Consider the following 14,545-nt stretch of genomic DNA (forward strand, 5'->3'; position numbering starts at 1 on the left):
TGTGTGTGAAAAGGAGAAAAAAAAACTGAACCTCGTGCAATCTTGTGTCACAAGGCCTAGGAGAATAGCAAGTCTGCACCACTATAGTCTTCTACTCAATCTAGGTAAGTGCAGTCCAGGCCACCCTAGGAAAGATGAGTGCTGGGGCCTGCACTGCAGCGTTTTTGCTAGGTGCTCTTGATCAAGCCGAACTTATCTAACCAATGAGTGTAAACATCCGATTCTTCCGCCAACTGCTCCTTCTTGCTATGAGACCACAGTTCAATATGGATCACGATTAAACATGGAAGGTCTGAATTCAAACACTGTAGAAGTGGGTACAGTTGTACTGTTAGGAAATCCCAGTGTATACCCTTAACACATCATAATTTAAATGTCAGTCAACTGCTATTACTGCCTCTCACCAATGTCAAATTGCCACAGCACACTGCTGAATGACAGACATTCTGAAGAAAAGGAATCAAACAAGGGCCCTTCTCTTACTCTCGTTTCCTTCCAGTTTTTTCTGCCACCCACTTCCAATCACCATAATGCAGCCACGTGATCATCAAACCAAGCTAAAACATATACCCAGCTGATTTAACTAGCTCAGTTCATGAATGCGACTACCCACAACTAGACACAAAGACATCCAACAAACTATTCATGCAGACAACTAGATATGGGAAAAGGTGGTGCAAGGAAAATTTGAAGTTATTGAATTAAGTAATGTAAGTAGTATTAAATACATTTGTATAGCAGGCTACCATTATTTGTAAGGTCTCTGCGCTTTTGCAATCTGGGCCCTTTACGGTACTAGCATTCGAGTGGAGTCAAGAGTGGGGTGCTGACATATCTGGTTGCGTTTCACACTATTTAGAAAATAGTTGTTTTGGGTAGAAAGGCTGATGTACTGGATAGTGGAAGGCGAGACCATTAATAGATTCGTGTGGAACATCAAGTGTGTGGATGTGTGTCTACCCTGCCATTTGATTTAGTTTGTTGTGGTTTAGTGGTCCACTTCTGGTCTTGGATAGCTCTTTGGTACCAATGGCACTATGTGATCAATTATCTCCTGAAATAAATGAATGTTAGTCAAGTCAGTATCCATGCACCTACCGTAAAGAAGGCCTCTTCTCATGCGGCCCAATCCATGCCCCATATCCCGGTCCCTGTGTCGCATGGCCTGCTCTGCAGCCTCTCGCTGGCTCGCTGTCAGTTCTTCCATATCTTCATCATCCAGCCCTTCAGCTTCGTAAATATCAAGCTCTGGAATGGGACGGTAATCCCTGGACAGAGCACAAGCATATACATTATGTTGCACTATACCCAATGTAAAGAAATAAAACCCTCAAAAGTCCAGCAGTAATATTTTGCAATCACAAGACTAGTTCACTCTCTACAGGAATAAGTCGAACATGGTGGAAGGTTTGGGGGTAAGGTCAAGGGGATTTTAAGTTACAACTATCTAATGAATGAAGAGTATCAAACACTGGCCCAATGCATGTCAATTTACCTAATATGGATACCCCGAAAGACTAGCGAGGATTCAATTTATGGGGGCAAGGAATGGTAGTCTTGGTTTAAACTGAACATTGACACAAAAAATCGCTTATGCTGGATTAAAAGTATCTCCCACTTATAAGCATTACATAATTGTCTGAGGTTAAGAAACAATGTCATGCAGCACATGGCAGTACCATATTACGCATTTTAATTACAACTAAGCGAGAAAAAACATGGAAATAGTTTAGGGTCTAATCTGCAGCAGATGCCAAGATGTAAAAGGATGTGTTATTGAGAATGTGTTCGACAGTCTCTATGACTAGTGCCATAGTAAACCCGCATTAAAAAAACATTTTCTCTATTGTTACCTTTCCATGCCATCTCCAATCAGCTCCTCCCCATCTTCCTCTTCATCTGGGAGAACATCTCCCAGGATACCTTCAGACTCGTCTTCAAAAGGGGGAAGGTCACGGCCAGGGCTGGAAGTGAGGGCATCCCCACGCCGGGAGGCCCGGCTGGGGCTAGTGGCCATGTTGAAGGACTCGGATGAATCCTGCAAAAAGAAAAAAGTACTACAATGTAAGCACTGCAGCTTGTACAGCGAAGGATAGTTCAAACAAAATGATCGCCACTAGCCAATGCCCAGAGTGTGACCAGCCCTTGCGATGTTGGGTACAGGGCTTCGTGGAGTGCTTTATTCCAGTGTGTCGAACGCCGAGTACCAAGGCCTGTGAAAACATCACACTAGAATACTACATAATTGGGATTAAAGCCTGTAGGTAATACTAGGGGAATAAGTAACAAAATCCAAAAATGATTTTTACAAAAATGCAATCAAGGTGGCCTTCTGAGATACCACACAGCTTTGGCGTAAGTGATGACTACACTTACTCAGCACGGCTACCAGATAAGCTCACCTGGGGCTCCATCCACTATTTCCAAGCCGTTTGACATCCCTCAGACTCCTGCTGTCCTGTCAGCTCGGGCACGCACGACACGATGCCAGTCACAGGCCTGTCAGTTTCAGCCATGCACCTCTCTTGAAACCGTCTCAATTTACAGGCATTGGCTGCTCTTGCAAACCCTATTTACAGCCAGTCACCCCAGCAGTCAATGTGTTCTCCATGCATAGCACTGCTTACAAGTCTTCTCCCTGTCTCCCCTCACATCCACACGCCTTTTGGGGCTCACAAAAGGGCTACGTTAAAGGCTCGCTGAGTAACTAACATGAGAGATTACCAGCGATAAAAAAAGTAAGGCACTAAGACCCGTTGTTCCACTCCTACAGCATCTCTCACCGTTAGGTAACATCACCGCCCTCAACCATGCATCCCCTCTGACCCTGATCCGAGCCGTGCATCCCTCTTACATCCATATGTAAACCATGCATCCTGTGGGCACTCACACATTCATACAGCCTTTCCCAACCATGTATGTACTCCTTACACCATGGACCCCTCTTGCAGCTACTCGGTCAGGCCACTCCCATCTTGCAGCACCTCAGCCATCCCACAAACTGAACAGCCAGGCCTCCCACTTACAGCATCCCTCAGTCTTAAAGGTGTCTCACTTGCCTGCAACCCTGGTCAATTATGCATTCCTCGCAGCTTCTCCTCTAAGCCGCTATGTCAAGTATGAAAATAGCCCTTGATAATCAAGCACCACGTGTCAGTTGTTTAGTTATCAATGCACCTCCTAAATATGCAGCCCTCTCCCAGGCTGCTGCGTGATGTGCTGCTCCAGTCCATTTTTCCAATTGCGTTCTGGGACATGTTATGTAATGGAAGGGACTAGGTTATACAAGATTGCAAGTCCTAGAATTCCAAGAAAAATCCCGATCTGGAGCAGCACATCACCTTGTAGCCCTGGGAATTTAGCAGCTGTGCTTCCAAGCCAGGCACCACGTCCAAGCCACATGTGGCCCACTAAAACCAGGTGTCACCAAAGACACGGTGTGCTTTTTTTAGATAAATTTAAGTTGCCAAGTGATTGCTCAATGGGCTTTTCTGTCACAAATTCAAATTTCCAAGTATTTGTTCAAGTAAATAAAGTGAACTAAACTTTAACAACTACTTCCAGAATTCATCCGGTAGCTAAATTGAAGCGCCGGGGTACACCACTCATTTATTTATGCGTTTTTTTACATAGCGCGGACATTACCCCGAGGCATCAGAGCACTTTACAATAGAAGAAAAGTTACATGAGAAATTGAGAGTAACGGGGGTGTCAATGCGTGCAATTACTACGCTTCTTCGCGGGGAGAGTTATACAAATGAGTATATACAAATTTAAAAAGTTATAGCGATTAAAGTTACACAAATACAAATAACCTATTTAGAGAGTTAAAGCAGAGAGGCCATTTTATAGCTTATGAAAGTCGCCTGTGAAAAACCGCCATCCGAGAACCTTATTTAAGCCAAGCACCCCAATTCAACGCTCTTGGTCCCCTCTACCAAAGCCCTCACGCCCCCCTGTCGGTTCTGGTCTGCCACTCTCCCCCCGGAGGCGCACCCCTTCACTCACAGCCATGACGGTTTCTCCTGGGAGTTCACAACGGTCTCCTCACTCTCAATCCCGCTGCCGCACAAGCAAGTTTTCGCGCGAAAGTGGCCACGTGACCACAAAGCCCGCGAAAGCTCATACATATCAACTATTCTACTTTACATATTCATAAGCAAGAAGGGTGCGAAGACCGTTGTGCGCATGCGTTTTACAGATGAGTCCTGTTAGTAGCCTTGTTACGGTCAGGCAAGACGTCACAGTTCCAGTGCTATCCTTAGGGCTACTTCTCTGAAACTGTGACGTTACGGCTGACTTGGACATGGCCGTCAGCTCCGCCTACCTTGACGGAACTTGCGCAGTACATAAAATTTTATGCGTAATGTGAAAGTAGGTGGGTGCTACAAACAACAACGCAATTGAAAAACGATCGATTGGACCGTCCCTGGTAGATCGTGTTGTATTGTTAGTTTGCCATCTTTGAATGGCTAACGATGTGGGAAGAGGAGTCAGCAAATTCAGCATTTTGAGCTAGAAAACTGTTTTTATTCATACAAAATCACATAATCGACATGCCTTCTGTCAAACATATACTTTTATAATTTAATTCTCAATTAAAAATGCAACATTTTAATTGGAGTTCTTTAGACATTCTAATTCAAAATGTAATTTGAATATCATTGCCTGTTATGTCCGAGAATATGAATCCTATGTTTGGTCATGATTTATAAATTCAAGAAGATTACACAGCTAAAAACCAACCACCAAGCCATTGACTCAAATGGTGGGCTAAAAACAACTCAGTCGAGTGTCGAGCTATCGATTGCTGCTTCTTGCGAGCGCAGAGCTACCGAAGTCTTGGAAGGCTGTTGAGTGGATCGCCGAGCTGCCGAGTGTTTTGCTGCCGTTGATCGCCGAGCTATCGAGCACCCGCCGAGCTCGGGCTGATGGTGTTGGTGTTTTTCCTGGTCCCGCCGCTGTGTATGGAGGGCGAAGACTGGCCGTGAGAGGGGCGCCCCGGAGAGGCTCAGGTACCTTATCACAGCGGGGAGGAGGGTCGGATCGCACGTGTGGACGAGGCAGCCGCCTTACACTGCCTGTAACTGGGGTCTGCACCGTTCTCTGAGGCGGCAGTTACATGGGATGCCAGGGGGTGGTCAGTCACTCTATCCTCGAGCAAAAACTACTGTCCTCACATGTCGCATGCTTCTCTGCCACGGTTGGAAGGTGGCACTTCTCAATTACTAGAAGACAGTGAGACTGGGAGCTCTCTGTCCGCAGAGACTACACGACACGCCCCCACCTAGGCCCCCCATGGAGCCCAGGAGTGACAGGGCCCTTCCACCCCCTTGCAGACGGTGATACCGGTGTCCGGTTAGTCCGGTCACATTGCAGTAGCATGCTTGGCAGGATCATGTGACCAAAAAAGAGAGGCTATTTCACGTTTTTGAAACTAGTGATTAGCTTAACGAGGATGTCATGAATTTGCCCCTGTCCTGTAATCAAAACATTAATCACACGACTTATCACTCAGCTCTCTCTACGACTGAACTCCTGATAAATACCGTGGCATCCCAGGGAACTTTATCATATGCCCACATCACTCTCCAATCACAAAGCATTTTTTTCAGGTACTTTGGTTAAAGTTGATAAACATAACAATTGCTTCAGGATGAATGAAGTAGCTGAGTTGAGCCCAGCTTTGGAACATGTGCTCCCAGTTTGCACCAAGGCTGGCATCGCTGCAGTTGCAATGGTGCCCACTTCACAAGAAGCATTGCCGCTCCACCCCGGTCCTCTCTTTCAGCACAGCCTTCTGCTCTCCCACAGGCAGTGCCCTTACAAGCAACTTGTTCAGTTCATATCAATGATAGTCACCAGTTTAAGAAATGTTGCATCGGTTGGAGCCAAGTGTAAACGATGTAAACCGTCACTAAAAGGCATGACAACACTTGAAGCCGGTAGAACCACACAGATTCCATTCAGGTCAACAAGCCCCTAGAAATGGCTTCCTTCTACGCCATAAGGAACCATCACTAAGCCATACACTGAACAAATCCATCATTACACAGAACACATACTACATCACATTTTCTAAGCAACACGGATCGGTAAGGAAACCCATATACATGCTGAAAATGCACCATTTTGTTTTGCAGTTTTTTTCTGTTTGTGCAAACGTGGCCCAAGGGCATTAGAGCTCTTTACATGAGCACCAGATTATATTACACACTTTTTAAGCAAACGGCGATTAAGTGATTTGCCCAGATTTACAGGATGTTTAACCGTGGCAGGGACTCTAACCGGGTTCCCCAGTTTCAGGGTCGGCGCTCTAGCCGTTTGACTCCTTCTCTTCGCTATACAAATGCTCATAGCGTTACATAACATAGTAATGCACACAAATGGAAACGTTTTTATATTAGAAATATCTTGAAAACGTATCTTCAGCGTAACAGTACTCCTGACACCCGATTTAAATAGATGTGTGAGGGGGGCGTGGCCGCAGATAAGCACGATTTTTACATTTATTTATATGGGCAGTACTTGTTTTTTAGAGTCTATTAGACCAGTATTCTATCTGTCTTTTACCCTGGATTAAATTACGTGTTAGGTCTGGCTTGATAGTGCAGCTTTCCAATGACCTTATATCAACAACAGAAAAAATGCTTTTAAGGAGCACTTCTGAGAGAGGGGCTGTGGCTCTTCCTAAACGTTGATATTCTTGAGTACGTAGTTCGATTTGATAGAAAATGTGCGCCAGCAGCTAGATTGCCTGAAAGGGAAGAGATCGCAGACAGTGAAATCAGCTGTGCACAAGACCAAGTAAAGTAAACACATACGGTCTGTTGTTGCAAAAGGAGAAATTAAATTAGAGGAGACATTGGCAAGAAGCTATTGATCAAAGCTATGAGTGATTTATTTATTGTCAAAAGTTATGACAAAGGCAGTGTGGCTGAATTATTCATTGTGAAAAGTACATGTTGAAGTGAGTAGTCCCTTAAGTGAGAGCTTAAGTGAGGATTTTTAATGCTGTGCTAATTATTGTAGACCATTTCCTTTATTTTTTTTTATTTTTTTTTTACAAGGAATGTCTGGTATTGCCATAATGTGCTAGGGACTTGTTGTTGGATACACCCTATGACAAATCCTGCGGGTAGAAGATTTTCACTTTGAGAATCCTCGTTGTTCCATTTTAGGAAGGATTGTATACTGTTCTGCCCACTTACATTTTGTGTATATTTGTAATGTTGTGCCTGAGACTGACTTGTGGGAAAGGTTTTGCAGAATTCAGCAGGCTGAGTTGGCTATAGTGACAAGCTTGATTGATTCTTGGGGAATGTATGTTCAACGCCATAGGTTTGTTATGTTTAATATGAACATTTAGGATAAAGGCAGTAATCATGATCAATTTATTCTGAAAAGTATTTGTTAATGCCACTAGAACTTTAATGTGGATTTTCATTACACTGTGTTACAGACTGTAGACGGATATTTTGTTACAGAGATTCCACAGATTACTTAAGTAGGAATGTTTTTTGGTGCTCGTTACCCCCTCTGACAAACACTCGGAGTTAAAGGATTGCAAAGTAATAATCCTTGTTAGGCCCATTTCAGAGGTATAGTGTATTTTTTGCCACTTGAAATTCTGTAAATATTTTTACTTTTATGAGTGTGCCATTTGGGTACCAGCTTATGTAATGAGGGAGGCCTTAGACGGTTTTAACAACAAGCCAGTGATACATTTTATGGGCTTGATTATGATAGGTGCCATAGGTTTAATCTGTTTATTATGGAAAGTTACAACAGTGATAGTAGACCTGACTTACTCATTGTGAAATCCATTTATTAAAATGACTAAATGTTTAGTGATGGATTGTATTACACCGCCTGAAGGCTGTAATCTGGTATTTTGATACACAGAATCTCACAAATAGCCTTAATAAGCAACTGTCTTAGTGTTGGTTATCTTTCCTTAATGTGACATTATTGTTTTGCCCATTGTGATTGTGTACGTAATTGTAGTTTTTCTGACTGTTTGCTTGATGGCTGTCTTATTAGAAAGGTTATGATCGATAAAGTATCCCGGAGTTGGTGATGGAGTCAAGCCAACAAAAAGTTTAGAGGCTTGGTTGGTTCATTTAGAAAAGTTATGCCAAATAACTAATCTGTATATATTGGGAAAAATTATAGCAAGACAGTACACCTTATTTATATATAGTGAAAATATATATATAAAAGGTTATAGAACCCCTTTCAGAGGGCCTTGGGGCACGAAGGCGCTGCTGTACTGGTGGTGAAGACCTTTGACTCCTGATGTCCTTGGACCTGACCTACTATGGATCCTGAGCAAATGGGACAAATGTCTCTTTTGTACTTGACTCTACAATTTAATCCTTTGGCTTCCAACTCGTATGCAGCGAAGGCACAAAGTTCTCCTCTGCGTCCTCCTGGTTCTCAGTGGTTTGTTAGGGCAGATCTTGTGGGGGGTGAGGGGGATCGACCCGCTGGTCACAGCATTACTCTAGTCCTTGGTGATGTCCGAAATACTTTGTAGATTAGTACCAGCAGCCCCTTCTGGCATGTGGGGTTGCCGCAGTACCTCCAGACACAGCATATACTCCTCTGGTGCAGTCACCCACATCACAACCGCCCCTCCTGACACACAGGGTTTCCACTAAGATGTTCACGAGTCCTGGCACACTGGTAACACAATTATCTCTATCGTAACCCCTTCTGGCATACAGGGTCACTGCTACAAGGCAGTATAGGCTTGGCGGTACGCACACATCGCTCATTGCAGGGCTTAGTCTACAGCGGCCCTGTCCTGGCATACAGGGGTTGCCAAAAACAATCCTGCACACAGGGTAGGACCTGATTGGTGCACAGCAGAGTCCTCGCACCTCCCACAGAAGGGCTCCCCACTGGACCTCGCTTTCTCTAACACTCTCCTCTTCCTCACAGGGCACACTGGTCCTGACAAGCAGGCAGACACTGGTGCTCCGGGCTCCCTGGCAGGTGATCATGGTTTCCCCTGGTTGATATCGCCTCATCCAGCTGGGAGACTAGCAAACCTTTGCCCCCCAGTCCTGGTAGCAGGCAGATGTCTTGTTGAGCTTTGTCTTCTCACATAGCCCACCTGGCTGCTTGGCAGATGACAAATTTCGAGGTCTCAACCTCCCCTTCTTACAGTCCATTTTCAGACACCTTTGACGTTTTATGTCGTGGTTTTGCTTCTTTTGAAGTATACACTTTTTACTTTTCCTCTTTCCTATCTAAAGGATGTCTGTCACAGTAAGCATGACTCCGGACCTGATTGACCCACAACACAGGTCAAGGGAGTGACCAGACTTCACACCTGGATGTCAGCCACAACGATACATGCATCAAAACGTTAATCCCAGACTCCCAGCCCCACTCTTTATGATTTCCTTATAAGCCCCATCTCCTTTCCTGAGATGTGTCCAGGCCCCTTCCATGTGATCTGTCACTGAATCAAAGAGCAGCCTTGAGTAACCTTTCTTCATTGTCCCTTCCAGAGTCCCTTCATTCATTGTGTGACCCACCCAGCTCACAGGAATGCAACAATACACAAATTTGTCTGGAGGGATTCCTCTTCTTCTCATGTCTTCACCAGGTAGGCAGGGCTTCCCAAAATGGAACCCAGGATCCTCCATGTGATGTACTGTCATAGTCACACTTGTGTTCAGTGTACTTTTGCAGCACACTTGCTCTCCAGTGCTGTTACCTCCATGCATTGTGACACTACATACACATATCCATACAGCACAGACATACAGTCTTCACGCACTGCTCAGTTCTGTAGCCTTTCTGTATTGTACCTTGGTGTGCTATTTACAAACTCACACTGCCAGCACACACTCACCATTTTCGGGCTGCACAACACTACCACCCTTGATGTGTTATATTTCATGCAAGTACACATACACCTAGCACATACTTCAATTGCGCATGCACAGCACAACATCTCTCATGTAATGTATTCCCAGCGGCATACAAATACTCAGTACATGCACTAACCACACATACACTACACAGTACTGCTCTATCACTTTATTGTACCATTCCCAGGCACACATTAAACGAGCCCATGGTCACTAATCCTGTACTACACAGCATTCCACAGATACTTGATGTAGGCCATGGGTGATTTAAGCACACACTGGCAGAACTTTTTGAAAAGGTACGTAGGCCTGTAGGCCTCATTCCAGTGACGCAGAGTAAAAAGGTCCTGCTACTGATCACTACACAGTATGCTTCCACTACCACGCTTGTTCTGCTTAACTGCTGGTGAAGGCAGTAGCCTTTCTCAACTACAAGGGCTGTGCTTTGGCCTTCCCCTCCCTGCTCCCCCGGTCCAAGACCGCAATCCGTGAGACAGGCCTATGTCATGGCGCACATGCATGATCAGTGTTCACCTGTGGCACAAAAATCAGCATTAGGGACCCAGACAACAGTGCAGTTGGCCACTCTGGGCAGGGGTATACATCTTTAACCATGCAGAGGACATGTATGTCCCAACAATAATCACTTTAGTGTGAAAAGCATTTGTGAAAGCAAACGGGCCATAAAGGTGGATTGAAAATATTCTGTGTTAGTTAATACCTATACACAAGCATTTTGTTACATGGAATTACTGTGGTAGACAGGGATTTTAGTGTTGGTTATTTCATTTGTGAAATCTTGGGGCTAGAAGATTTGCACTGTGATCATCCTTGATACACACTCTTAGGAGGGACTGGCAGACGTAGGTGTCTGGCAGATTCTTGTAATAAAAACACATTAAAAAACTCTTCGTATAGAGAGGGTTTTTGTGCCTTCCTTCTTCTGGCTGTTCATGTCATTCAGATTCTGCTTCTCCCCATTACACCATACTGCGTGGGACAATGGATTAGCCGCTTTCTGCCATTGGCACTGTTGCCCATTGAAAAATAGCATTTTTCCTGTTCTCATGTGCACATCTGTCTGAAAATGGATGCACTTATCTGTCTGGGATAGTGGCCAGTCCTATAGCTTTCTATTTTCTCTTTTACACATCTCCTTTCTTTTTATCACTTCACTGTATTTTTTTAGGGTGCTCTGCAGATCCTGGGATTGTCCTACCAGGTCTCTCACTTGCCGCACACTATCTGCTGTGTGCTGCATTCTATTCTGCCACTATTTTTAAACAGAGCAGATGTCTTTGAATTGTATTGTCAATAGTCTTTCTTTGTTTTACTGTTGCAAGATGGCTCCCTTTTTTTGAAGGATTATTCAGGCCGTATGCTCGTAATATGCTATGCACTTTAACATCTGAAAAAGGCTACACAGTGCAATGTTTATTGAGCCGATGTTTCAGAATGATCTTGTGCATAGTGTATCATCATTTTACCACTCAAAGATGACCAACACTTAGGGCCTGATTACAACTTTGTAGGAAGGTGTTAATCCGTCCCAAATGTGACGGATATACCACCAGCCGTATTACGAGTCTATTATATCCTATGGAACTCGTAATACGGCTGGTGGTATATCCATCACATTTGGGACGGATTAACATCTCCTCCAAAGTTGTAATCAGGCCCTTAGTTTCTAAACTTAGCAGCTGTGTTGGATCTTTACAAAAATATACCATATACAATGCCATTACAAAATGGCTGCTTTTTTGCTATGTTTAATGTTTATTTTCTGTGTTGCAAGCATATATCCGCCAGGCTTATATGGCAGCATTTTTTATTTTTCTACTCTTCTAATTAATTTATTTTATCTTCTGTAAGCTTGTAGCTGTTTGAGTGTCTTTTTTGTGCAGATGTGCTAAGTGGGTGAAAGCAAGAATTAAACAGTGGGTGAATGATTTGGATGTATGGGTGTAAGGATGGGTGGCACAGTGCATGTATGATGACTTATTAAGTGCTTAAACACATCTGTGACTGAAGAGGTACTTTCAGTTATAACTCAGACCTATTGGCATTGCCAGTGCTTGTTTTTCAATTGATATATTTTTTGTGTGTGTTGAAAATGTTTCTTTTCTACCCCAATTTCAGATTAAGTTCTTTCCTGTTTTATTTATTTCCCATAACAAAACCATTATTTGATCGTGGGGCCTCCCAGTGCTTTATTCTTCTCAAACGGCACGTGTCCTCCAGCAGAGCTGTCAGACTGCACTTCCTAATCAGAGGTGGACCAGAACAGAATACCAAGGGCATATCATCACAGAATGATCCAGACTACAATCTGTGATCAAAACTCCATATGCTGAGACTCCATCGGAGAGGGCAGTGCTAATAGGCCACATTAAAGGCTGCCCGTGCGCTGTACAAACGTGAGAAATGTTTGGCAATTCAGACCCTTAATTGCTAAAGGGCTCTGTGATGCCATACTAAAGGAGTATTGTTGACTATGTAATAATAACATAACTGTATGAAGGTGATGAGCCCCAAAAAGGGTTGAGTCCAGTTGTGATTGCTACATATCAAGATTGCCAAGTGGCTCCAGGTCCTGTAACACCTCCAACCCATCCTTGTGGTTAATAAGCAACGCTTTGCATGCACGGGCTCATTTTACTATTATTATACTTATTGTTAGACCTATTTATATAGCATGGACCTAACCACATGTGCAATCAAGCACTTTACATGTAACAGGAAATGTAATGAGAGCAAGTGTGAGTTAACTGACCACATTGATAGAAGGAAAAGCAAGGGGAAGAGGTAGTGAGAGGAAAATCTGATAAATAGCTGAAGAGATATTAAAAACTGTTCATGAGCGTTCACGTAGGAATACAGATACATTTTGCAAACATGGGTTTTTCCTGAAAGAGAGCATGGATTCGTTCTAGTGTACATCTGCATGAATATTCTTTCACTGTTTAGGATCCAGATGCAAGAAGGCTGGGACTTGCATTTTCCCATTGTCCATTTGAACTTAAGTGTTTCGCTGTTTAACATAAAATATTGCTCATAACTTGGGGCAATTTAGCAGCTAAAGATCATTTATAAAAGATGGTGATTGACGGAACTTGTATTTATACAATTACATTATTCAAAGCTTTTAAGATAATTGAAGGGAGGATAGGGTAGGGGGGGCAATGTGTATACCTGTTATTTTTTTTTATTTTTTATTTTATTTATTTTTTTAGTAACAGTTAGTGGCAGGACCTACACCATTTTTTTAAACGGCATTAAAATGGTGTGGTACATTTTTGTTACATTCCGGATTATTCCCCTGCTCCTTATTACTTAAACTCATTAGGTGGAATGTTTTCATCTGTATAATCTCAAGATTGAAAAATGGTTTCTAGAGTAGGCGATTAAAGTAACTCCTAGTTATCAGAAGTGGTCCATTGAGCTAGAGTTATTTTTGTGGAACAAGTAGCCATTGTTTTGTTCCAAATGTAACTTCCAGTAGAAGCAGCTCACCACCTAGTGTTTGTTCTTAATTTCCTCCAACAAAGCGTGTGCTGTGTTAAGCTTTGAAAGTCTTTTAAATAATCAGTAATGCAGTTCTTCTTAAATAAGTGGTATTGAGATAAGACAGCGATTTGAAGACTGGGAACAGTGAATTTGATGACTGCACTGCGCCTTTTTCTACTTCCAAACTGTGTTGTAAAAAACTCGCCGTGGGCAAGTTACCCAAAAGGTTTAGATGTTCCTTTTTATTTAAATATTAAAATGGAAAAAAGGATAAAAAGCGGGCACTAGATAGAAAGACATACAGTTTAGCAAACTGACAACTTTAATAATTAATCAACACAAATAAGACAAAGCATTTCTTAACAGGGTTCACATTCCCTTTATAACAAAACAAAAAAGGGAACAAAAAGCAAATGCATTGACGTTAGCCATACATCATGTTTTACTTGACATATCGCAGTCCATAATACAGCACATTCTCATATGTTGACAAAGTAATCAAATCTAAAACCCAACTTTCTATCTCTGGCCAAAAGGAAGACGTTCAAACCTTTAGAATTGCTTCTTCACTACAATTAGTGTGCAGGTATTTCAAGTGTAATTAATGAGGGCAGGCTCTTCCTGTTAACTGATGTCACCAAAGTACATTTTGTAAACATGGAAGCACCCACGCTCCAGCTCAGCTTCATTTTAAAATCCTCCCTCTGCTGAGCCAGGGCGTAACAAGTGGGCTGTAGAAAATGTTTTACTGAAACCCCCTCTAAGTTTTATTCCAGTAGCTCTTTTGTTCTGATACTTTGGCTCTTTAAGGTTGTGTAGACATGAACATCTCCATGCTACTGCCAGGTTGCTTACACTTTGAATAAAGGGGTAATCTACAACGTTGTTTCTGTCCAGTCATTATTTTGAACGCTTCAAACCAATATACACCTTAGCCTGTCCATGCAAAATGTGCCTTGTAATGTCACCTGTTTAAAAGATTTGAATCTGATTTGCCTATTAACCTCATATACAATTCAGAATCTTGATCCATAGTGTGGAAATTAATAGACTGTAAAATTTCTTATTTATCGAGGAATAAAGTTTCAATTCTATGAAGGACATAATGGCAAGGATTATGCATGTCTTTCTTTTATTTTAAATAGCAGTTG

The 14,545-nt window shown here is 42.8% G+C and overlaps 2 protein-coding genes across 2 annotated transcripts in view; one reads left to right on the top strand and one right to left on the bottom strand.

Moving 5' to 3' along the window:
• Positions 1-4,170, bottom strand: part of MCM2 (minichromosome maintenance complex component 2) — a 30,975-nt gene extending 26,805 nt beyond the window's left edge. The window contains exons 1-3 of the mRNA XM_069206260.1: positions 4,009-4,170; positions 1,854-2,038; positions 1,099-1,268 (exon numbers count right to left, since the gene is read on the bottom strand). Of these exons, the coding sequence (XP_069062361.1) occupies positions 1,099-1,268; positions 1,854-2,038; positions 4,009-4,014 (361 nt within the window). The 5' untranslated portion in view covers positions 4,015-4,170. The remainder of the gene's footprint in view (positions 1-1,098; positions 1,269-1,853; positions 2,039-4,008) is intronic.
• Positions 4,171-4,879: 709 nt separating this feature from the next.
• TPRA1 (transmembrane protein adipocyte associated 1) overlaps positions 4,880-14,545 on the top strand; it is an 86,689-nt gene continuing 77,023 nt past the window's right edge. Inside the window, exon 1 of the mRNA XM_069206261.1 lies at positions 4,880-5,015. The gene's annotated coding sequence lies outside the window, so the exon portion shown is untranslated. The remainder of the gene's footprint in view (positions 5,016-14,545) is intronic.

The sequence above is a fragment of the Pleurodeles waltl genome, chromosome 9 (assembly GCF_031143425.1).
Source record: "Pleurodeles waltl isolate 20211129_DDA chromosome 9, aPleWal1.hap1.20221129, whole genome shotgun sequence".
Lineage (NCBI taxonomy): Eukaryota > Metazoa > Chordata > Amphibia > Caudata > Salamandridae > Pleurodeles > Pleurodeles waltl.